Source organism: Martes martes (assembly GCF_963455335.1).
Source record: "Martes martes genome assembly, chromosome: 2".
NCBI lineage: Eukaryota > Metazoa > Chordata > Mammalia > Carnivora > Mustelidae > Martes > Martes martes.
The window spans coordinates 175448036-175474713 of NC_137889.1; the positions used below are offsets into that span (position 1 = coordinate 175448036).

At 36.5% G+C, this 26678-nt stretch overlaps 1 protein-coding gene across 1 annotated transcript in view; it reads right to left on the reverse strand.

Moving 5' to 3' along the window:
• The window catches only part of LOC308338358 (eukaryotic translation initiation factor 3 subunit F-like), a gene marked incomplete at both ends in the record, with an annotated part of 145212 nt that extends 119073 nt beyond the window's left edge, over window positions 1–26139 (reverse strand). The window contains 2 exons of the mRNA XM_080796363.1: window positions 24285–24452; window positions 26088–26139. Coding sequence (XP_080652489.1) covers window positions 24285–24452; window positions 26088–26139 — 220 coding nt within the window. The remainder of the gene's footprint in view (window positions 1–24284; window positions 24453–26087) is intronic.
• Between the last annotated feature and the right edge of the window lie 539 nt (window positions 26140–26678).

The following is a 26678-nucleotide window of genomic DNA, read 5'->3' on the forward strand; positions in this document are numbered from 1 at the left end:
TCAATTGTACTGAGAATTTTAAAAACTAATTTTAAAGATTAGTAACACATTATAATCTGACCAAAGAGATAGCCATGAAAGAAAAAAAAAAAAAAAAAAAAAAAGGTTAGAAAGTTTCTCCGACCTCTCATTTCCATGTTGCTCAAGGATCAAATATATTTTTAATTGAGAATAGGATATATGGTCCTACTTTTAAAAAATTGTGATGATTGTACGGCGCCTGGGTGGCTCAGTGGTTTAAGCCTCTGCTTCGGCTCAGGTCATGATCTCAGGGTCCTGGTATCGAGCCCTGCATCGGGCTCTCTGCTCAGTGGGGAGCCTGCTTCCCCTCCTCTCTCTGCCTGCCTCTCTGCCTAGCTCTGATTTCTCTCTGTCAAGTGAATAAAATCTTAAAAAAAAAAAAATTGTGATGATTGTTAGTGTAATGTAGGAAAGAGACCAATTTCATTTCATTCCTCTGAGGGTTAGAGAAAGGAGTGTCGTTTTTTGTTTGTTTGTTTGTTTGTTTGTTTTTAAAAAGCTCTTAATGTGGTACATTTCTCTGAGTCTAAGTATTTCTTCCCCCACTTATTATAGGTAATAAGGCAGTGTACTATTTTTTTTGTGTGTGTGTGTGTTTTTTTTTTTAAGTTTCTCCTAAAATATTACAAAAAGATTGTTTGGGACTTGAAATTAGATGGACTAAATTTAAGCTTTTGATTCTGCCTCTCTTTAGCTCTATAATCTTGGGGCATTACTTAGTTCATTAGAGACTTTCTTTAGAGACTGTTTGGAGAGAACATCATCAACTCTAAAGTGGTACTGTCAGAAACAAGTTAAATAATGTTTATGACTGTCTTTGTAAACTTTAAAACAATGTAGAAATGATAGAGGTTATTTTTCAACTACAGTAAAATATGCTAATTTTCCCAGTATTTAGTAGCTCATTGACAAGAAGATACTTGATAGAATCATAAACTATCTAGAGAGAAACCAAATGTTTAAAGGTCCTTGAACACTAATCTATATCATTATGGAAATGGTTCATTCCATAGAAAGCAAGTATTAAGAAGTAAACCACAAGTAAACAGCTTGTGTCATAAATAATGGAATCATAATAAATATTTAATGATGATTAAGATTCCATCAATTTTTGAGAAAGTAAAGTTAATCTAATTCAAAAATATTAATTCAGTCACTTTGGAAAACAGTGTGGAGTTTCCTCAAAAAATTAAAAATAGAGCTATCGTATGACCCTGCAAATGCACTATTGGATATTACGCAGATATCGTGAAAAGATACAGATGTAGTGAAAAGAAGGGCCATATGTACCCCAATGTTCATAGCAGCAATGGCCACAATCATCAAACTGTGGAAAGAGCTAAGATGCCCTTCAGCAGATGAATGGATAAAGAAGATGTGACACATATATACAATGGAATATTACACAGCCATCAGAAAGGATGAATACCCAACTTTGTATCTACATGATGGGACAGGAAGAGATTATTCTGAGTGAAATAAATCAAGCAGAGAAAGCCAATTATCATATGGTTTCACCTACTTGTGGAGCATAAGGAATAACACGGAGGACATTAGAAGGAAAGAAAAAGTGAATTTGGGTAAGTCAGAGGGGGAGATGAAGCATGAGAGACTGTGGACTCTGAGAAACAAACTGAGGGTTTTGGAGGGGAAGGGGGTGGGGAGATGGGTGAGCCTGGTGGTGGGTATTAAGAAGGGCACATATTGCATGGAGCACTGGGTGTGGTGCATAAACAATGAATCTTGGAACACTGAAAAAGTAAAATAAATTAAATAAATAAATATTTTAAAAAATTAATTTAACATATCAAATGCACTGTGCTCAGTTCTGAGCTTAAACAAATTAAAACAGATCTATCCTCTTTATTTTAGCATTCCACACTATCTTCATCTTGGTATTTGTGCAGGTACCAAATTCTAAACATTAAAAAATCATAAACACAAAAAAGTAAAAACAACATGTTAATTCTCAAAACACAGATAATAATTATAGATTTTTCCTCAGTTTCTCTCTATAAGTACAATGGAGACAAAAATAATAAGCCTCTGTTCAGCACAAAGAGTGAAGAAAAACTAGAGTAATAAATGAGAATCATTTTTAAATAAAATTATTTTAACTAAAGCTTTGTTTTTGTTTGTGAAAGCTTTATTTTGTTAAAATTATTCTGTTTCTTAACTCCTGGCACCAATATGTAATTCGAATGGAATCTATAATCTCAGACTAAAAATAATTTCTTTCTAGAAGTTATAATCATTCTTTAATGTTAACTATCTGGTAAAGTGAAGACAACCAAAAGGAGAATCAAGCTCAGATAATATGTCTCTGTGAGACTTAGGAGTGAGTACCAGGGGCTCAGAATAAGCAAGTAAGGATTAATCTTTTTCTTCAAGGAGGGATTAATTTGCATGCTGATATTGCTATACTCAAGAGGAGGCTGACTTAGAGAAGGGGGAAAAAGGAAATTTTATTTGTTTAATGAATAATATTTGAGCACCTACTATTTGCCAAGCTGTGATCTAGGCACAAAGATGCAGTGGCAAATAAGAAAAAGAATAGGTACTTTTGGTACAATAGAACTCAATGTTCTGCTGAGGGAAAGAGACAAGTAAGCAAATTCAAAAAAAAAAAAAAGAAAGAAAGAAAGAAAATATAAAGCAAAAAAAAAAATTAAAAACTCCTCTCAAGGAGGAGTTTCTAAGAGATATGAAGACAAAGAAAGTCGAATAAGAAACAGAGTATGTCAGTTTCTTATGCTATTTAGCCTAGAGAATCAAGCATGTTCTCTTAGAGGAGATGGCACCGGAGAATAGCAAATATAAAGTCTCCAAAGCAAGCGTAGAGCTCAAGAAACAGCCAAGCATTCAGTCAAGTGGGCCAGAAGAACTCGGAGGAGATCAGGTCACTGAGATAGTCTTGATTCAGATTCAAGGAGTTCTTTTATGGCATGAGGAAGAATTTTGATTATTCTAAATGCTATGGAAATCATTGAAGGACTTTGAGTTTAATGTGCTCTGATAAATATTTTTAAACTATATTGGAGAACAGTCTTGAGGGTGAAGTTGGTGAGAAGGGTGAGAGGAAAGGATGGAAGGAATGAGACCAGCGGGGAGATGCTGCAGTTGTCACTGTCTATATGAAGACAACTTGAACAGAATAGCAGTGGAGGCAGTGAGAAAGTGATTCGATTCTGGATATATTTTGACATATCTTAGCAGGGCATGTTGATGCACTGGATTTGGGTTGTGAAAGAAAAACGAAAACAAACATGACGTTAGGCTTTTGTCCTGAGTGAAAAGTAACGGCGAAGACTCGGGAAGGTAGTGAGTCTGGAGATACAGATCAGAAGTCCTTTTTCAAACATGTTAAAATTTATATGCCAATCAAACAGGAGAGTCTAGAACCAAAGGAAAGTCTGAGGTTGGTGATATCAATTTGGGAATTGTAAGGATAGGGATGGTATTTATGCCCATAGCCTGCATAAAATTACCCAAAGTATGAGTGTGCATGGAAAGGAGAAGAAGCATAAGGAATGAGTGATGGGAAATGCTGAGAGTTAAATGTCAAAAAGAAGGAGAAGAGCCAGTGGAAGAAACTGAGAAGGAGCAGTGTTCTGTGTAGGAGGAAACACAGAGCCTGTAGGGAATACAACCAGGAGCTTTGGGAATCTGGCTCCCACTATCACATCAAGGCTTGGCTGTGAGGTATTAATGTTGGATTAATTATGCAGTCTGCCTTTTAGCTAAAAGTGAGTTAAATTCAGTCACATCAGGGATAAGGTACAATAGGTTGACAATGACACTGACAATGCAGAGATGTCCCCCCACCTATCTTAGAATTTGTGCAATTCTATGTATGATTTGTGATATTCTGAGCCTCTGACCAGGGACCATCAGGGCCTCAGTGGTTCCATTCAAAACACAGGAATTGTTTTTCTCTGCTCTATGAAGGGAATTGATTTTGACTCTAGAATTGTCTCTATTTTTCAGAAGTTAATCAGGGTAAGCTAATCCTGTTAGCATTTGTCTTTCTTGCAAACAATTCTATATAAGAATTATATTTTGCCTTCCTTCTGCAGACAGTCCTAATCATTGTCAGAAGAAATCAAGGCAAACAAAGTGTGCTGCCATGCATAAGGCTGTGGGAAAGAATTCCCACAATAGCTATTTGCTAAAGGCAATGTTTTATAGTCTTAATTATAACACTGCTGGAAAATCATGGAATGTATATACAAATTCATTTACCTCATTTGTTTTTCACCCTTAGGTGCAATATTGTAAACAACGGCATTTGAAATCTAAAACAGAGATTTATTTTCCACCAGTGTTCATTTATTCCAAGCAAAATGGACTTCCTTCAAGCAACATGTCATCGTGTATAACACTCTGGCAAGCCAGAGTTTTAATTTCATTAAATGGCACATTTTTTATGGCTTCAAATGCTTTTTTGCCACCATTTATTGTGGAAGAACTTAGTAATAATTGTAAAATATGAACTCCTGATTACGAGGAAGATATTTTGGTTAAGTAATTCACTAATTATCAGCTCCATAAAAATTAACACAAATGAACAGAAAACAAGTCTCCAGGAAAACTAGGGCAATGTTTTTCGTTATCACTAAGTAAGTTCTAGGCGTCTCTGAGAAGTAGATATCCCGTTATTTTCAATGAAGCAAAAGAAAGTAAAGGGCACATTTCATGATAGATATAATGAAGTCTAACTAGAAAACCAGATTGTAGGGGCACTTGGGTGGCTCAGTGGGTTAAGCCTCTGCCTTCAGCTCAGGTCATGATCCCAGGGTCCTGGGATCGAGCCCCGCATCAGGCTCTCTGCTCATCATGGAACCTGCTTCCCCCCACCCCCTCTTTGCCTGCCTCTCTGCCTACTTGTGATCTCTGTCTGTCAAATAAATAAATAAAATCTTAAAAAAAAAGAATATTAAAAAAAAAAAGAAAACCAGATTGTAAATATATTTTTTTCATCTCTTTTGGGAGATTTAAAAAATCTTACCATTACATATTAGATTCCTTATTGTCCAGGTTTCAAGTGAAGTTGTGATAGCAGCAGGGATCTGAATGCATAGTGAATGATTAGCTTTGTGAGGTAGGGGTTGCAGGTCACAGAGAGGATGACAATTCCCCCAACTAATTACCTGAATGAGACTTGCAGTTTGTTCCGTTCTGTAAGTCCTTCCCATGTCTTGCATCTTTAAGCTGGTTGTGGTTCAGCCAAAGATGAACTTTTTCTAGAAGAGAAGATCTGACTGGCTACCTCTCAAAGATGTGTCCATCTTCAAATTGAGCTGCCTACACTTTGTTGGATGCCATAATTCATGTTTAGGAGATGGATAAAATTGTCTGGTGTGGATTATTTTTAAATGTTTTATTAGTCACCATTCTACTCAGGAAATGAAAAATGCTAAAGTACTCTATGCATGAATTTAGAAAGAGATTTTCTATAGGGAAATATGTAGGTGCCCACAAATTATCGCAAGGGTTGGAAGAATACAATTTAGAATGATATTACAAAGACTGACTCCCAAACCCTGACAAATTGCCTGCCAAGGGAACTCCTACCACTGAAGCCACCATGGAAACTGTTGAGATGAAGATCACAGTGCCATGATTGCATTACAGACATCAAGAATCCAGAGTCAGGAAGCCATCACTACCACAAATGTCTCCCAATTCACAAAACTAGAGCCTGGGTCCTGGAACATGGAAGCAGTTTTTTTGTTTGTTTTGTTTTGTTTTGTTTTTAATAACCAGGAAGCTGGAGAAAAAAACTGGAATGCTGACTGCTACAGAAAAATGTCCTATCTCCATGACCTTGACTGCCTGCAGAAATCTGTCAAACACCAGAAAGATGGTCTCAATCCCACTTGGGCTTTCCAAATCTCATATGGGTGGATCTTTTTAGTGGGACTCAATTAGCATCCAGAACCTTAGGGACAAAGAAGTATCAAAAATGTAATTTTTAGTTTTCAAATATCTACATTAGAAAAATATACTAGAAGATTGATAGAACAGAGGAAGTGCAAAGCAATCTGCAACACCTAACCACAAATACCTGTTTAAAGCAAGTGTTACTATTTTCAGATAAAGGTAATATAAGAGAATACTTTTAATTTTAGATTGGATGAACTCATAGAGTGAAAATGTTTGCTGAACCTTTTCAGATTCCCATTCCTCTCTAAAGTTTACCAGAAGTTCATTCAAGTTCAAAGTTATGGAATAAAGTAATGTGACATGACATTTTTTTTTCCAATTCCTAAATCTTTGATAAATGTTATGTATGCTACACCGGTGACTTATTCTCACACATTATTCGACAACAGAAAGACAAGCCATTCGGTCATATGTATTCAAACATCAATAGTGGTGACAGCATAAACCATGAAAATTGATTTTTATTTTGAATTGGTTAATAAGTTTCTTTGGGGAACTTCCAGTGACAACAAGAAACCTGATTTTCCTAGACAATAAGATATTACGATCATCAGTAAATTTTCCTTCATTTCAAGTGATCTATTGAACTCATTTTTAGCATTTCTTTCTTGATCAATATGAAATACATTTTTTTGAAATAATACTATCAATTGACATTTAAAGTGGCTTTTTTTATTTATTTAATTTCCTTCAACAATAGTATCAAAGCTTTGAGTTTCATTAATATTGTCCCTGATATTTTTACATATACGGGAATAAAAATGCCATTTTCATTCATTTCAAATGTTATTAGTTAGCCACCTGAATTTAATTCTGAATATGGCACTAACAAAGATACCATAATGATAAAATATGGACAAAGATCTCTTGAGGTTAAACAAGAAAAGTAAATATACTATTATTCCAAGTGTTTTAGAAACTTGTAATTAAAGAGATACAAGAAACAACTGTGTATTTACCATTCTTTTTCCTACCAGAAAGACAGCATTTTGGCAACAGAACCTAATGCAACTTCTCATTAGGACTATATGACAGAGTTTTGGAAGGGGTTTTGACAGAGTCTGGAAGGGGTTTCTTCTCTCTATGGAGTCAATAGAACTGGCCTTAAACATGTGCAACACATATTTGTGAAGACTTTTTGCTGTTTTGGTCTTGTTTCATTTTGATTTTGTTTCCTCACTTTTGATCTCCTTCCTGTGACTGTGAAATTCCACTCTACCTCCCAACATTTATGAGATCGGGTGGGAGGCAGAGTCCTCATCAATTTCTAAGGACTGATGTTTGCATGTCCAGGCTCTCTTCTTGTCTTCCTGCAAACTAAGTCATGAAAAACTAACTCAGGCTAGACCGATATCATAGGACCTCTTTGGATTCTAAATTTGCATCTAATGATTCCAAGCAGTAGGGAGAGAAAAGACTTCATTGTGGCAATGTCAGAAGCATCCACAACGTTCAGGGGTGAAAGAGCAGTGGCAGCAGGGTCAACGGTGTTACGCTGGGTCTAGAGCAGTTGAAGAGGAGTAGCTCTTCAGTATGGTGTTCCATGGTTGTGGAAGTGCTGGGCTCATCAGACGGGACCTGGGTCCCCCATCCAGGCTGTTTCTGACTACCTAGACTTCTATTCATTAACCTACCATTTTCCAAGCTTCATCCCCAAAACTTCATGGGGATCCTCGATAAACTGCATGGGTTGTTTTTAGTCAGAAAAGAGTAATTTTTTTTTTTTTTTCTGGTTGAAACTAAGAATCCTGGTTAGTAAACAAATAAATAAAATAAGAATGGTACATGGAACTCTGATAAATGAAAAGAAATGTAACTTGTGCTTGTATTAGTTTCCAAGGGATGCTATAACGAATTACCACAAACTTGGTGGCTTAAAATGACAGATATTAATTTTTTCACAGTGCTACAGCCTGGAAGGCTAAAATTAAAGCTGTTGGCAGAGTTTTACTCCCTCCAAAAGCTCAATGGGAAAATATTTCTCTCTCCTAGTTTCTGGTGGCTCCTGGTATTTCTTGGCTTGGGCAAAAGAGTTGCATCCCTGCCTCCATCTATATATGGTTTCTGTATCTCTCTATATCCCTTTCTCTCTCTTATAAGAACACTTGCCTTGAATTTAGGGCTTACCATAATCCAGTATGATCTAATCTCTATCCTTACCTTAATTATATCTGCAAAAGACCTATTTCCAAAATAAAGTCATAGTCTGAGGTTTCAGATGGATGTGAATTTCTAGGGGACACTGTTCAACAGGCTACAGTGATCATACTTAATTTGACCCTAAGACAGTGAAAATCCACTAGTGAGGAATGGTAACCTGGAACTCCCTGGTGAATGGTGACAAAACAGTTAATTAAATGACCTCTTTGAAATGAATGGGAGTCTTTAGGGACTACATTGCTTCTTTCAGAACATACATTCCATTAAAGAGTCAAGGTCTATGGAAAGAGGTAGTTGCCTTTACAGCAATGAATACCATAAGAAAAGTGAACCACAAAACAAAATCTGCAAAATACCTATAATTTTGGGTCAAGGTACCAGTGGAAGCTTTGAGATATATTAAAAAGATTGGCAAGCTTTCAAATTCAAAGGACAGAGATATCTCAAAATTTAAAAGTACACTACTTTATCCTACAGATTGACAAATTCTGACATCAAGTGAATTCACAATGCTTTCAAGACTATTATGTGAGAACTATGACACTGATAGGGAAAGAAGAAAGCAGGACTGGAATATATATGTATAGGGAAATTTGGAGGAATCAGCACACCCTGTACCTACAAGCCCAATGAGCCTTAACGACCCTGTCTCTGATTTTCTCTAAGTGTAGTTCTGCGTGCAGGGCACTGTTACCATACAAAAAGGAACCAGTTCTCTCTGTGCCCCATCTTTGCCTTCCCTATTATCTCCAGCTCCAAAACCAGTCATGTCACAGCCCACTCCTGACTTATAAGGAAGCAGTTGAAAATCAGCCCAGGGAGGCTATGAAGTACATGCCGTAAATGCTTAAACTTTTCTAATTTATATTGGCAAACATTTGGGTAACTAGAAGAGGGATTAATTTAAGGACATTAGAGATAGTAGAGAAGGTAATGTTAGGTGAGGCTATTAACTTTAATATGGATGCACTTCCTACAGATCTCAGGATCAATGTGTCAACCTTAGCATTTGAAAGTGGTATAATGGCTTTCTCAACTGGGTAATGAAGTTCTTACTAAGGCTGTGCTTTTGCTAAACAGAGTTGGGATATCAGAAAAATGACTTGTGTGTGTGATGTAAAGAAGAAACCCAAATACTCCTGAAGGAGGACTGTTAGAGTGGATTTGTCATTAAGGCCCACCCACATATTTCTTCACTATTTCTCAGAAGGCATGTCTTGTATTGAGGTCTTAAGAAAGGCACTGTTGCTAGGAGTTCCAGTAACTTGAAAAGCATTTAAGTGAATCTGTAATTTTGTTGGGCTAAGATGTTGGTTAGGGATGCTTCCAGGCTGCAGATGAAATAGATTCCCTGATTTCCATGGGGCAGAAAGTTACTGAGTGGGTGACTTAAAGGAGTGCTATAAATACCAGAGCCAGATTTGCAGTGCTAACCACTTCAGGCAGCAGAACATCATGATGATCAACATCATTTAACCCCTAGAGATCTTTATAGAAAGTTTCTTGACTGTAGCATTAATACAGAATGTGCAATAAGACCATACTTGATTAATACAACTGAAAAAAATCCAAATGATGTGGGCAGAAGTCTGGAGTGTCATTTCAGTAGAGAATCATAAATTTCTATTGAATTTCCAGACCTAAATCCTGCAACAGACCTGATATCCTTGAATGAAGAGCATGTCAGGTATTTATGAGGAAGGATACCATAATGAAATCACAAATAAATTCTAAGAATATATCTCCTGGCCTTGCCAAAAGATCCTGCCAAATTTACACTTGGGCACTGACTGAAATGATAGTAGTTCTTGGGAAAATAGACAAAGGTGTTGTTGGGGATCAAATACAAAATGCAATTTTGACCTATGGCCACGTCACTGTATACTCAATAGGACATTTTTGTTTGACTCCTCTAGTTCCAGAGTATATAAGTTCTGGAAATACTGTAAGTAGCTGACAGAAACTTTAGGAAGAGTTATTATAGAAGGGAGAGCCAATTTACTATAGTTCATCCTGTCTAAGAAAATTATATATAAAAAGCAATACTGAATCACTAAAAAATGCAAAAATGATAAGTCACTGAAGATTAAAAATGCAAGAGTAATGGTTTACAGCACAGCCCACTTAACTCTCGGACTTGGTCACTTTCAAAGACTGATGAGTCTGTAAGAATGACTAAATTATTGTAAACTTGAGTAAGTAGGGTCTCTGATTGCAGCTGCTATTCCAGATGTGGAACTGTAGCAAATTAGTAGAGTAGAAAGAGGAGAAAAGGGGGCACTTGGGTGGCTCAGTGGGTTAAAGCCTCTGCCTTCGGCTCAGGTCATGGTCTCAGGGTCCTGGGATCAAGCCCCACATCTGGCTCTCTGCTCAGCAGGGAGCCTGTTTCCCTTCCTCTCTCTCTGCCTGCCTTTCTGCCTCCTTGTGATCTCTGTCTGTCAAATAAATAAATAAAATCTTAAAAAAAAAAAAGAAAAAGAAAGAAAGAGGAGAAAAATGGTGCTATTTCTCCATTAGGATGCATTTCCAGTACTATATTTTACTGTCTCTTTAACATGATAGAGAGATATCCCGAAGCAGAGATATAAACAGATTTTTTTGGTCAATGGTTAACAGGTTAAATGGATTTTTTGGAACTTGGGAAGGGCAAGGCCAGTTCAGAAACTTTGAAGAAGCTGTAAAAAGATATACAGCTCAAGAATTAGCCCAAACTATAAGAATAAATGTGTCTCACATAAATATTTACTAAGGATTCCATTACAGAGAAGGTTACTCAAAAAGACCCACTCAGAAAATTAGTGTGGCTATCCCTTGCCAATCCAGGGTTTATTTGCTGGATTCATAAGCACAATACTTGTGGAGAGGGTATCTACAGCCCGAGAGCAGGTTTTAACTCATTTGCTCTTAATTGCATTCCCTGCCTTAGTCCTGAAAATTATATTTTTTAGGATTCCCTGATATTTGGCTTCTAGTTAAGGTTAGTGAATGGAATGCATTGGTGGGATATGGGAGGGCATGAGAAAAGCCAGTATCTGTCCCTCTCTTTTTCTCTACCTCTGGTGGAGTCTACAGATAATAGATTTATCTCCTCTGTTATTTCAGTTCCCGTCCAGCAGCCCCAACTCTTACAGTCCAACAGTCACTCCTTCCCTATGTACCCCCAACCTAAGGATGGTGCTGACAAATCTCTGGTTGGTTCACTGATACCTTGTCTGATTTACAGGTTCTTCCTAAAAGTTTTCATAGTAAGTTCCCTATATGTACAGTAGGGAGACTTTTATTGGACTCCTTCATATGCACTCTCTGTTCTGCTAAATGGTTCCAGATTGATATACCTGGCCTCTAGGAGCCGTAGTGAAAATAGGTGTTAACTTCAGTCATTGGTGTTTCCATTTTAATGTCTTCTGTTTCCTCACTGGACCATTTCTATGTTTGAAATAGTGCTGCCCAACTTGCCTTTTTTTAAAAGTTATTTTCTGAAATTTGTTCTCCAACTCAGCACCACATTTATCCTGTGAAATTGTGTTGGCCCAGAGTCCGTCCTTAAACCTTGCATATTCCAAACCTGATTTGTCAGCACACCAAGAGTACATCTGTTTCTTAAGTGTAGGCTTGAGTAGAAAGCTCATAAGAAGGATCTACAAATACAGAAAGTTAGTTTCCAGTGATGATAACTTCTGAAGCTTCCATGCTCTTGTTCTCAGGCAATGCTTTTTCTGCCTGAAGGAAAGACATTTGTGGGAACTCTAATCCAAGAGCCCTTATTTTCCACCTGAATATATTTCTTTCTTACATAGAGGGTGCTCAGGAAAATCATTATTATAGTCTCCTAAATTTAACCAGCTTTTTAAACATTGACAGTTGTAGAATGACTTCACGAACTACCATTTGACTCTGCCCAAATATTGGTTTATACCATTACAAGACCAGCCACTGTCAATGTCAATGACCTTTGCTTTATAATCTGAGAACTTGCAACAATTCATATTTTTTTTTCCTTAAGACCGTATCTTGGGAGGAGGTGGAGTTCATTTTGTCATTCCTAAAATAAATTTATTTAGAACCTCCTCGTGTTACATGATTTTTAAACTTTGATTTACATATTCTCCATCCCAAAATCCTATGAAATTACAAAGAAGAGTAAGCCCAGGGGCGCGTGGGTGGCTCAGTGGCTTAAAGTCTCTGCCTTCGGTTCAGGTCATCATCTCAGGGTCCTGGGATCGAGCACGAGTTGGGCTCTCTGCTCAGCGGGGAGCCTGCTTCCCTTCCTCTCTCTCTGCCTGCTTCTCTTGCCTACTTATGATCTCTGTCTGTCAAATAAATAAATAAAATCTTAAAAAAAAAAAAAAGAAAAGAGTAAGCCCATAAAGGCAAAATGAGAAAAATAAAGCGATGGGCAAATGATAAATAATGTGGAGCCCTGAATAAGCTGAAACTTAATTATCCAATGCAGAAAAAAAACTAATTTTTAGAAATCCAGAAAGATTAAGAAATTGAAATTTTTAACTCTAAAAGTAGGAGTAGCAGTAAGGAAAAAAATAAGAGGAGTAGTGGAAAATCTATATAAGTAGTTCTTGGATTCCAGGATTTCCTTCTGGAGATATTAATCTAGAAGGACCCGACTTTGGAGGGAACCAGGCACAAGAGAGACCAGAAATTACCATATTGAAAATCAAACATGTATACTCCTTTTTCCTTAGTCAGTTTAAAAAATGCTCGCAGTCAAATGTATATTTCCCAAGTGACAGACGAGATGACTTCACTATCAAGGAAAATGTACCCAACAGAACAAACCCTGAGTTATGTGGATCTATGAATCCCAGCTGGTAACAAGTCTCATTTCCCCTAAAGTATGTACAAAGATTCTGACGATTTAGTGTATGTGTCTTAAACAGAAATATCTAATCAAGGATCAATAGACATTTCAGAAAATCCTTTGATGTGAAAGACAAGAGACTAAAATAATCAGCAAAAAGGAAGTCAGAGGAGCCAGGGAGAGGAGAGGATAAAAAGCCTTCAAAGTGTTTTACTTAATATCCAAAGGGATAAAAGAGAAGATATTGCCACTCTGAAATAAGCACAGATGAATATGAGGAGCTAACAGACAAACATGCAGAGAACAGAAGTGATTTAAGAAATTAAAAATATAACTGTAGGGGCACCTGGGTGGCCGAGTCAGTTAAGCATCTACCTTTAGCTCAGGTCATGATCCCACAGTCCTGGGATCTAGCCCTGAGTTGGCCTCCCTGCTCCTTCTGCACCCCCCACAACAGATAACAACATGAATTTGAAGATACCTCCTAAAAAATAGAATAAAAGACAAAATAGGAAAAAAAAAAGATTAGAAGGACGTCTATATTAATAGCAATTTTAAAATAGGAAAAATAGAGTAAAGAAACTATTAAGTAAATAATATGGAAAAAGGTTACAGACCCAAAGGAACCAAGCTTCCAGATGTAAAGATATTTTTGCTGCCTAGTATAATGAAGATAGGAAAGAAAAATAAAAAGAAACTAAGGTTCAGAAATCAGATTGTTGATTTCAGACTGCTCAATGTCAATAATGAGTTAGAAGCCCACGTACGGAACATCATCATTAGATTTGGGGGAAAAATTAACTCCCTCATGAAATTCTAGGTACTGAACTCTGAAGTTTGAGAATAGAATAAAGATATTTTCAACCAGTGTGTCAAAAATCATTTCTTAAATCACTTGCCAGAAATTGACTTGAGGATATGCTCCAGCAAAATGAGGAATTAAATGAAGGAAAAGGAAAGTGTGGGACTCCAACATAAGAAAGGTGTTAGCAGGAGAGACGTGAAGGAAATCGACAGGATGGTGGGAACTGCTAGTATGCTGTTGCCCACTGGACCCAGACAACAGCCAGATTGAAACAGATGGAGGAGAGACTCCAGGAGTAATAATCAAGAAAAAGATGAAATTAGTAGTATCTTTGATGTGTGTGTGTGTGTGCGTGTTTAATGTACTAAAAGGAGACATGCTTGGAAGGCCAATTATATTAGAAAGATTAAAATGTGGGGCGCCTGGGTGGCTCAGTGGGTTAAAGCCTCTGCCTTCAGCTCAGGTCATGATCCCGGGATCCTGGGATTGAGCCCCGCATCAGGCTTTCTGCTCAGCAGGGAGCCTACTTCTCCCTCTCTCTCTGCCTGCCTCTCTGCCTACTTGTGATCTCTGTCTGTCAAATTTAAAAAAAAAAAAAAAAGTCACCTGTTTAAAAGAAAGAAAGAAAGATTAAAAATGGTTGGATGATTTTAAAAGAGAGAGTATGAAATAACTTTTGAGGGGCACCTGGGTAGCTCAGTCAGTTAAGTGGCTGCCTTCAGCTCGGATCATGATCCCGGGGCTCTGGGTCGACCCCCATGTTAGGCTCCCTGCTCAGTGGGGAGCCTGTTTCTCTCTCTCTTGCTCCCCCTGCTTGTGCTCTTCTCTGTCAAATAAATAAATAAAAATCTTTAAAAACTAAAGAAATAACTTTTGAACTCCAAGAATAAGAACGAAAGAGAAGGGAAATGAAACTTGTATCTAATACCGATTGAATTCTAAAGAAGAGTTTCGTGTGGTTGTTGTTGCTGCGGCTGTTTTTGTTACATTTCATGGCTCAGATGTTAATATGTTTATGTTCATAACAATTGAGTAATGATACAAACAAAAATCATAATAGAACTGTATTGGAGAATGGGTGAGGCAAATGTCCCTGGCAAAGTTAAAAGCTAAATCAGTATCATCTTTAGTAGGGAGGTAACATATAACACACAAAGATATACATAAGAAACAGTAATACAAAACTAATGTGGATGTAAAGGAATCAGCTAGGAAAGTGAGACGAAGCGGGCGGGGGTGCCCAGGGAGGATGTGCTGAAAGGTAGCAAAAGGAAGATGGGAAAGAGACCACGGCCTTTTGTAAAGGCCATTTGCTCCTGAGATCTACCTTTCTGTCTCTCCATGACAAGCAGCACATCTCCTAAATGATATGATCTTCCCTTAGATATGTTAACACACTGAGCATATCACAGCAAACCTTCCAGGTGAGGAAGTCACTTGGACTCCAAGGGGGGCTGTTTGCAAGTTCATGCTCTAATCTTTATGTGATGCTGATAATACTTAAACCCTCTCATTTTAGTTACTTAATTTTAACTTCCTGAAATATAAATAGAAACAGTTTCCAACCCTGATTCCAAAGTTATATCCTTACTTATCACTATAACTTACTTCTTAACGGCCCATTTTAAACACATTAATTCATGCTTAAAGATCTATACTCTTTGGAGACATGTGTAATTTATTTCACTTTAATGTTTTATCTTCTCAGCTATATTATAAGCAATGTGAGTGCTGGGATTTTGCATCTGTGTATTTAGGACACTCTTACAACACACAGGCTCTGTTCAGAGTAGAAGTTAATAAATTGATAATTTTTTAAATATATTTTTATAGTTACCTGCTGAATGCTTTATACATTAAATTTACAACAAATGGTATTAAATAATTTGGGGATTTATTATCTAAAAATATTTCCCTTATGCCATAAAGCATGTAAAAAATTATTAGCTTAGGAGCTCTGTTGCAGTGTTAATCTTTAAGAATTAAATTGACTTAAAAAATAATGTTGATAAAAATTTGACCTTAGAGCTCAATTAGTTTTTAACCTTGTTCAAAGGGCAATAAACATAATCATATGAAGATATGGTAAGATAGATTCTGAATTTCTTGCTAGCTTAGTCAATTCTGAGGGCACCAGCAGGAAGGAGCTTACACAAATCAATGATTTCACCCCTTATGGAACTGGACACATCATATCTCTTTTCAGCACTAGTGTTCTCACTGTACAATTCCTTGGCAAATACTGACCAAATCTATTAGCAGTGGGTGTATGTATGAACAAGCGTGAAGACCAATGCTAGCATAATATTTCCCCCCAAATCTAAATACATGTGTTTTCACTGAGATTTTAGGAGAGTTTTAAGGCTACACCTAGTATATTTTCAGTGGACAGTAGATATTTTTAATGCTAGAAAGCAATATATCATATTCATATACTTTCCATCAATAATTAAAATATGTATTTAATGTTTGTATCAGTTAAAAAACTAACGTATAAAGTTTTTATTGGAAGTGGATTTGGATTGAGTGATTACTTTCACCTTCCAGGTAAACTGAGAGGGTCACAGCTTGTTTCTTCAGGTCCAACAGTTCTAAGTTACCCTAGTAATTAGAAGTAAAGTATTCTTGTGGTTTTACATTCTTAGCACAGGAATTTTGAATTTTCTATCAATGAGTGATTTGAAGGAACAAAAAGCGAAAGTAAGGTACTAAGATTATTCAAAAAGGGAGAAGCACTAGATATCATGTAATAAATTCCTGCCAAAATGAAAAGTCCTCTTGCAAGATGTTCTTCCAGTTTCTGCCTGAATAATTACAGGAAAATGACAGCATCAAATTTGTATGTGTTTGATTTGACTGAATCAAGACTCCTGCAAGTGAGTATCAAGTGATACTGTAGTATTGGCTCCATGATATTAAGTTCTACCTTCTGCTTCTAGACAAAAACACTTTCAATATCTGAAGACTGCTAATATGATCTTTGTGGGTCTAGTTTTCTACTGTATAAATAATCTCAACTTCTCATTTGAATCCTTACAAGCCATAGCCTTTTAATCCTTTTGCCAAATGGATATCATTCTGGATAGACCCAGAAACAATGATGTATCTTTTAATATGCAGTTTCCAGAATGGAGGAGAATATTCTAAAAATGAGACTTCACTCATCTAAACCAGTGATTTTCAGTATTTAAAGACCTCTTTCCCAAGAAATTTTTGGGACACATGTTTTAAATATATTTTCCTAGAAATCAGTATGAATATAAATATTAAAGAAACATTCCAAAGAATTTTGACTTGAATTGTTTACAAAACATACTTGGTAAAACATTGCATCTCTTGTAACTTTGACAAACCTCCCTTCATCCAAGTGGCTGATGAAAATTTATAAGTCTAAATAGAGTATCTTATGACAGACCACAAAATACCTCCCTCAAGGTGACAATCATCTATTAAACAACACATTTGGGGGTAGCTGTGCATTTATTGAATTGTTCTATCACTTAAAACTTGCACATTTCTCTATCTAATCTATAAGTATGTCATACCCAAGATAATTTGCCAAGTATTTTCCTGGAATTCTGATAAACTATCAAGAATATTCTTCTACTCCTACAGATTTAGCGAAGATAGTTCCACTGGAGAAAGCAATGGACATTTATTGAGCATTTAAGCATCATCTCATTTATGACCACCTTCTGAGATGGACTTTGTATCCTCCACAAATAAGGCACAAAATCTTGGGGAAGTTGTATAGGTATGTGATGTCAATCCAAATTCCTTTCCATATGTCACTGCTTACCAGTCCTATGGCAATAAGCAATCCTCTTAATATCTCTGAAATGTACATATTTCAAAATACCCTTAGCTCTGAATTATAGGTTATGCCCTGAATTCTATCTGCTAATTCACAGTATATATTAACAGAGAACCAGAATAAAAGTGCTTCAAGTGTAATAAAAACTTATCTATTTTTCATTTAGAAGTTTGAGATAGTAGTCCAAAGCCAGTATAGATGCTCTATTCTATACAATTCTCAAGATCCCAGGTTCTTTCTATTTCTTCATCATTCATGGCCTCCAATCCCAAGGTCGAATCATTGTTCACGATGGCTGTTCCAAGTTCCAATTATTACACCCACATTCCAGGCAGCAGAAAGGAGGAAGGGTAAAGAGGAATGTACAATGCAAATTTGTTTTAGGAAAGGATTCTGGCAGCTGTTACATGACACTTCCACATATATCCTATTATCTAATAGTTAGTCATACAGCCATATCTTGCTTAAAAGAAATCTAAAAAGTGCTTTTTTAAATTCTGCGTGCCCATGTGCCCAGTAAAAATTTAGGTATTCTATTATTAAGGAATAAAGAAAATGGTCTTGGAGACAATGGTGGATCTTCACCACAAATAAATATAAAATACATTATGAGTATAAAACAAACAAGTTCAGTTTCATATACTTGTTTTTGGTGAAGCTCACTGATTATTGAAATAAAGACTTTCTATATTGCTTTAAATATTCTAGAAATGTCCAGGGATTTAACACATTTATTTATTTATTATTTATTATTTGTTTATCCAGTCAACAGATATTAATAAAATGGTCCAGATACCACAGTAGACCTTGCTGTTTTAAGAATCAATTCAAGACATGGCCCTTGTCCTTGGGGAACTCAAAATACTGTGAAGGAGATAGACTTTTGAACAAATATAGTGTTTCACAACAAAATCATATTCAAAGGAACCTGGGAGAAGAGTAAGATTAAATTAACTAAATCGTAGAGATTTGAGAAAGACTTTAAAAAGGTAATACTAAACTGAATTCTAAAGGGGAAAAATGAATTATTTATCAGCAAAAGGAGGAGTGGTTAAAGTACTCTGAGTAAGATTATAATACACACCAAGGCATAAATTATAAGTAAAAAAAAAAAAAAATCATGCTGTTAGATTTAAACTTGGTGCAATTTGGTAAAAGCCACAAATGCCATTCCAAATTTATCCTATGGGAATAAAGGGCACTGAAGACTTTAAATAGAGAAGGATATTACAGAATTTGTGGAGATTCTTTTTTGGTGAGTGTTGACAACATGAATGGAATATTGGAATCAGTGAGAGACTAGAGGCCAGATGGTTATTGCCAATAAGTAATTCAAATGACAGATGATGAGACTCTCACTATGGCAAAGGGAGAAGGTGACTCTCAAATAGGTCATTGACCCTGTTATTAGCTCCTCATGTCCCCTTTACCTTTTCCTTTCTAATTTTGAAATCATCCTCCTTTATGGGAGAAGAGAGCCTAAAGAAATGTTATGTAGGGGTGCCTGGGTGGCCTCTGCCTTCAGCTCAGGTCATGATTCCAGGGTCCTGGGATGGAGACCTACATCAGGCTCTCTGCTCAGCAGGGAGCCTGCTCCCCCCACCCACCCCCGCTCGCTCTCTGCCTGCCTTTCTGCCTACTTGTGATCTCTGTCTGTCAAATAAATAAATAAAATCTTTAAAAAAGAAATGTAGTTTCCCAATTTTTCTATCATTTGTTACTCCAAAAAATAACATTGCCCCACTCCCCCCCCCTTGTTTTTTGCTTATAATGCAGTAATGCCAACAACTGAAAATTTTAAGTTAATTTTATGAAGACTCTGTATCAAAAGTTATACATAAATTATTTCATTTTATTCTCTCTTCACCTATAAGTACCTACTTAAGAGGCAGGTACTATTACTAAGAGAGATAAAATAACTTTTACAAGAGCACTCAAGTTGGAAATAGTGGAGCTTAGATGCCAAGTCAAAGCTATCCATCAATAAATAGATAGCAAATCTATTAACATGTAGATATTTTGTTTATTTATTAGTGAATAACAAACATAAGCACATTCAGTTTATGAGCTCTTAGTATAAACTTATCATTCATTTATGCCTTCCACATTGCGTGTGTGTGTGTGTGTGTGTGTGATTGTTGTTTCTTTTGTTCCATGTATCCCTTCTTTCACTTCTCTTGTACACCAAGATTTATCAAGAGGGAATTCCATTTAGCTTCTTAAAGAATGGAAGCTCACGTTCATTCAAACTAAGTTTGTTTCTTTTAGAAATGAGATATTGACATAACATATCAAGAGGACAATTTTTCTGTATATAGACATTCAACCTGCTTGAACCACAGCATTTTTAATAAAGTCCACTGTCTGGATTTTAAAATTTGTGGAATTGTACCATCTATTATATTTCTTAACTTTCTTACCCTTCTCTGTACCAACTTCCAGCTTCACCCTTAAACACATAGTTTAGTATTAACTAAAGTATTATTGCTAAGGGCACCTGGGTGGCTCAGTGGGTTAAAGCCTCTGCCTTCGGCTCAGGTCATGATCCTGGGGTCCTGGGATCAAGCCCCACATCGGGGTCTCTGCTCAGCGGGGAGCCTGCTTCCCTTCCTCTCTGCCTGCCTCTCTGCCTACTTGTGATCTCTGTCTGTCAAATAAATAAATAAACTTAAAAAAAAAGTATTGTTGCTGGTTTTATTCTTAAGTACAATTTGTTAGTAGTAAACAAAACTGGGTTTTCTAGGACAGATTATCATACAGCTTTATTCTTTAATTCTTTCAAAATTAGAATTATACCGCTAATATGAATTTATATCACATGAAAACAATTAAAAAATAAATAACTTGTTTAGCTAAGTGCAACTATTTTCAGAAAATATTATTTCTCCAATTTTTATGACTCAGATACTTTACTTGATCTTCTTTTTTTTTTAATATTTTATTTATTTATTTGACAGAGAGAGAGATCAGAAGCAGGCAGAGAGAGGGGGAGGCAGGCTCCCTGCTGACCAGAGAGCCCGACGCAGGGCTCGATCCCAGGACCCCGAGATCATGACCTGAGCCAAAGGCAGAGGCTTTAACCCACCGAGCCACCTAGGTGCCCCTTTACTTGATCTTCTGACATTCATTTCTCCCTTTAGGAAGACTATGGCAATGGTAAATAAAAATAAAAACATTCGGAGTCAGAAAGATCTGATTTCAGGTCAAAAACCCTACTAATTACCAGTTGTACGACCTTGTGCAAGTCACTTAACTTCTCTAAATCTTGTTGCCTAATCTGTAAAATAGAGATAATACCATATACATCATAGAGTGAGAATTAAATGAGGTTTCACCTATGAGATGTCTAGCACAATGCCTAAAACAGGGCTGGTAAATACTGTTAGCCGAGATGCAGATTCAAGTGGAACACAATTTGGATCTGCAAGGAAACTCTAGAAGATAATTTAACTGAATGTAATCATTCAACAGATGAGGTCACTGAACCCCACACGGATGAGGGGATTCGTTCAAAGTTATACCGTGAACTGAGATGGAACGGACACCATATCCTCTATCACCTTTTTTCAGCTTAGCCATCATCCACTCCTTTATACCATTTCAACCAGAGGAAAACTCTTTTCAAGTTCCATGCAAAAGCATCTGTGTAAAGTATTTTACATCCAGCAGAAGAGGAAAGAATTAAAACAAAATAGTGTAATGAAAGACCATTACTAAGGAATTCAATATATTATCATGTTGATAAAAAGAAAATTGGGCTTTTGAAATCTACTTAACTGTCCTAAACCATAAGAGCATAGCTTTCAGAAAGTGAAATGAGAATGAGAGAAGAAAGTTAATGCACAAGAAATTGAGTTCAAGGAAATCTACTTAACTCTGATCCATGATAATAGAAAATATAGATTTAAAATAGTAAAATGAGGACATTAGAAATGGCATTTTAAAATTGTAGAAACCAAAGTAGATTTAAGGAGATAAAATATTAGAAGTGACTCTATATAATACATTGTTCTGATGCTCGTAATAGCAGGAAACCATATTTTACCCCAACAGTATATATATGTCAAACATATTGTTAACAATTTTTTTCTCAACCTAAGGGTAAATATGTTTGTAATTCTTTGGTAGGTTCAAATAAAAAAATTAAATAAAAACAAGACCAAGAATTTTAAAAGTGGTGTACTCAGATGCAAGCATCTGACTCTGAAGCCCATTATCTCCCTATCGTATTTCTTGCTGCCAAATAGAAAAGGAATACCCTCTCCCCAGTTTCTAACCTGTGACTGAGGAGAAAAGCATTATTACAATGTTGCTTTTGCTTTTCTGTCCTGGTCATCTCTTTGTTGCCAGAGATGCTCCCCCTACCTTCCATTCACTCAGAGAGACCGGCTGTCCCAAGGAAGGGGCAATACAAAGCAACTGGAAAACAAAGGCATCACATTTTTACGTTTATCTTCCAAAGCCTCCAGTTATATTAACAGACAGAAAAAGGAGAGATGTACTGGTTTTACTAGACTTCTCTAACTAACCCCCTTCAGACTAAATATTTTCTGAGGAGAAGGAGAGAATTGTAAAGTCAGTCGCAGAAATGTGAATGACCCTCAACCCAAATCAGCATTGAATCAGGAATCCCTTTAAGATAACCGATGCAAAAAAAAAAAAAAAAAGAAAAGAAAAGAAAAGATAACAGATGCTTCTGAGGGAATGGAGACCCAACGCCTAGCTTCCGGTGTTAAGGTCAAGGAAACAACAAGCCGTGTGGAACAGTCCTGTCTGTGGTATATACTGCTGGGGTGGTAACCAGTCTCATACTAACCCCAAGTCTGGCATCTATATTTTGAATAAGAGGAAAGATATCTAGGGGAGGCCTAACGAGGGGAAGAAGGTCTGATGAAAGTTATAAGCCCCCTGAGGGCTCCTTTTGAGTGGCATGGAGCGGGTGATACTGTCTCGTGCCTTCTAGGGATTCCAGATTTGACTTAGTTTAAACCTGAAATGATTTACAAAACTGCAAACTGACTTATAAAATTTGACATTTACTAGATTACTTTTTCTACCAGCATGCAGAATGTGATCTTGTGGTCGAAATTACTTTCACTTTCATAGAAACAAAATTTCCTTTCTTGGGATGCCTTTGTTTGCAACTTTGAAAATGCATATCAGTATGTAATAATATTAAAGGACTAATATTTTTTTTAAAATTATCAAATAGAAGTAGTGACCACAGGGTTGTTTTAATTGGCCATTCTTTTCTATTTTTAAAGAACTGAGTTATCTGCACACTGCAGCTCATTTATATTAAGGAGTATATAATAATTAAATTACACAAACTTATTAAGGCTATAAGGAAGCCAAGCTATCTATCCTATGTGTAAAATAATGAACATCTTCTTGTAACCGTTGCCATTATAATGTTATTATACAAGCATTAAATTGAAGTTCTTGTTCCACTGCTAAAACAACTGGTCAATATCCATTTCCATCCTCTGAAGGCTGGAATCAAGATGATATTATTGTAAATGAGCCACAGATAGGTAATGATCCTTTTGCACTGAAATATTAAAAAAAAAATCTTCTAATTTCCTTAAAGGATAGTAGAAAGTATCAACAAAGTTATCCATATAGCTGAGAAAATGTGCTTAATGTCCTCTATCCCATGTAACTTTCTATTAATATTTGAGACAGAACCCTGAGACAGTAAATTGTCCTACAGAACTACTCCCTGTCCCTCTATCTGGAACCAATCCCACTGAGAAAGTCTATTTCATTTATAAGTTGAGCAAGCATGGGTTCTAATGAGCCAGGTGATATATGAGCCTTGTAAGACTGATTTACTGATGGTTTCTGTGTTTGGGCCTCATTCAGAAATAGATTTCTTGCCATCAATAGCATGTGATTTATTGAAATCATATTCATGGAGAACGTTAAGTTCTATGCTTGAAAAGAGGTAGGTAGAAATTCAGTTATAATAGGAAGACAAAAACAGACCACTGGAGAAAAAAGAGGATACTTTTCAGCATTTTTACTCCAAAGAGGGAAAAATTATTGCATACCTTTATTTAAAGCTTTATAGGATATGTTTTTTGATTAAAGTAGATGACAGTATATTATATATAGAATTATACTTACATATTACATATGCAATTATACATATATTTTCAGAAAAAAAGATGCCTGACATATTAGTAACAGTTTATTACAAACTTTTTTTTTTAAATAAGTAACAACTACATGCCATATAATTTAATATACCAATGAAAAGATAGTGGTTGTAGTCATTGATGCTATTCTTCCCAGCCACTCTCATTGGATGAGCTCCTATTATGGGCTGAATTTTATCTCCTCAAAATTCTTATGTTGAAGTCCTAACCCCCAGTGCTTCAGAATCCGACTATATTTGCAGATAGAGACTTTCAAGGGGTAATTAAGTTAAAATAAGTTCATTAGGGCAGACCCTAATCCAATATGACTAATGTCCCTAAAAGAAGAGATTAAAACAAAGACACATGTCCAGGGAAGAATATGTGAAGAGATAGCGAGAAGACGCCTCTCTACACAGCCAAGGAGAAGTCTCAGAAGAAGGAAGCCAACCCTGCTGACATTTCAATCTCCCGTGAACCGTGAGAAAATAAATTTCTGTTGTTTAAGTCTGTGACACTTTTTTCATGGAGTCTTAACAAACAAATTCAGGCCCCGTGAAACGGAAGCATTAAATTGCTGACCTGTCTGGCGAGCTTTTCCCTTGCCAGAGCGGTAGCGTTCCAGTTTGCCAAGAATACTGGGAGTAGTCCAGGGGGCACCTGCTTCGGCAGCCTCAGGGAATGTGATGCGGAATGTGGTCCCAAGGGCTTGCGTGGTATGAGCAAAAACAAACTCTTTATGCTCAAGCCCTAGGGATTTGGAGGGTGTTTGTGTACAGCATAACCTCATCTATTGTGACTACTGTACATCTGTGCTTGGAGATTACTAAAGTTAATGGATATTTTTCTAAGAGATTTACTTATTTATTTTTGAAAGAGAGAGAAAGAGAGGAGGAGGGGCAGAGGAAGAGAGAATCTCAAGCAGGCTCTGTACTGAGTGTGGAGGCCAGTATAGGGCTCGGTCTCATGACCCTGAGATCATGACCTCAGCCCAAACCAAGAGGTAGAGGCTTAATGGACCACAGGACCAGGCACCCCTAAAGTTAGCAGATATTATTAAAAATTACACAATTATATCTATGATAAGGCTCTGGGGAAAAAAGTACAATTATATATCTGCATAGTGACACTGCTTTTATGTGAATTCTTATTTGATCCACATCCCAACTATTTCAAACAACCGTTTCAGAAACAGTAAATGTTATTTTTCTAAGCTGCTAAAAAATTAGTTCTCAGAGAGATGACTGACATAGCCAGGTCACATCATTAAAGCGTGACAAAACAAGGATAAGAATCTGTATTTTTCAGCTAGTTTTTTCCTAATACTTTTTACTATATCCAATGCCTCTTAAGGAAGTTGAGTTTACAATGGAAGAGCCATTCAAACTAAACAAAATTTTGGTATTTTATCACCATGGATGCGAACTTTTCCCCAAAACTATAAAATTAAACATATTTTAATTTATTATAAATAGTGAAATGCAGTAGTTAAAAATAAAAGTTATGAAAATTCAACTTCTAAGGAGAAATTAAATATGCTTGGCACTATTTAATTTCTGTAAACATGACTTATCTCAATTTAACAAAAAGTATCTTTATTTCTATTTCATCTCTGATCTATCCTTAGCCTCACAAGGAGCCTAACTGTCTCACAAGCTAAGTTTAATTAATTCAATATGAAGAAGATTTGTTAGATCCCTAGATGTCTTCTGTTCTGTGCTAGACTGAGGGAACCAAAGAAGAGTTTGAAAATTAGACCTGTGAGGAACAAACTTACTTCTTTAAATTATAAAACTCTTTGCACTTGTAGACATGAAGCAGAGATGTAATGATGGGGAATATGATTAATTATTTTCCATAATATGAGGTGAATCAAAGGATACAGATTTCCAAGGGCATTCATGACAATGGGCAGAATTACATGTTAACACTTACAGTAACCAGCTTGGTTAAATGTGTAGTTTAAAATAGACTGGGCCACAATGAAGATTTTAATAATGAATTTCACCCTGTCTTGGAAATATCTAAATTAAAGACGAAAACTTACTATTGCTTTATCCAGGCCGTGCCCTGGGGTACCAGCTGGATTATTCTTTACAATTTAATGTCTTTGATTTTGTGCAGACTATCTCCATGTGCTTCTATCAGTGGGGTTTCCTTTGCAAAAGACAATGTCCTTTGCAAAAGGCAATCTTGGCACAATTGATCTCACTGTCAGGGAATCTTTGAAGATATTCTGAATAATTTCCTCATTCTCTTAATCATATATCTATGACAATTTCCAAATTTAGAGCCACAAAGTAAATTAAATAATGGTAATTTTAAAAGACCATGATCTTTTGTTAATAGCCAGTGGAGTAAAACATTATTAACAGGTGCACCCACCATAAGCACCATTCCCTAAATCTGCCACCAGAGCATGAAGAGAGAAATTCATGCCCCCAAATTAACTCCATTCCATTTAATTAAGACTTGCTTGCCTTCATGGAACAAGGGACTCACTAGCAGTGTTTTGAATTGTCCTCAATCCAGAACTAATCACATAATTTAAGCTGTAACAACTACATTATTTAGACCAGGGTTTGAAAATGACAGTCCAGGAACTATATCTACTCCCATATACATGTAGTTTTCCAGTGTTTCTTTTCTCAGAGTCATTCGCCAGCATTAAAAATTGAGGCTTTGCATAAAATCTGGCTTTCTGACATGTACTGAAAAAAATGAAAGTGAAAAAAAAAAAAGAATTAAAAGGAAAAACTAAGAGAAGGTGAAAGGAGTGGGAGGGAATGAAAAGAAAAAGAAGGGGAGGGATGCCTGGGTGGGTCAGTGGGTTAATGCCTCTGCCTTCAGCTCGGGTCATGATCCTGGGGTCCTGGGATTGAGCCCGGCATCAGGTTTTCTGCTCAGTGAGGAGCCTGCTTCCCTCTCCCTCTCCCTCTCTGCCTGCCTCTCTGCCTACTTGTGATCTCTGTCAAA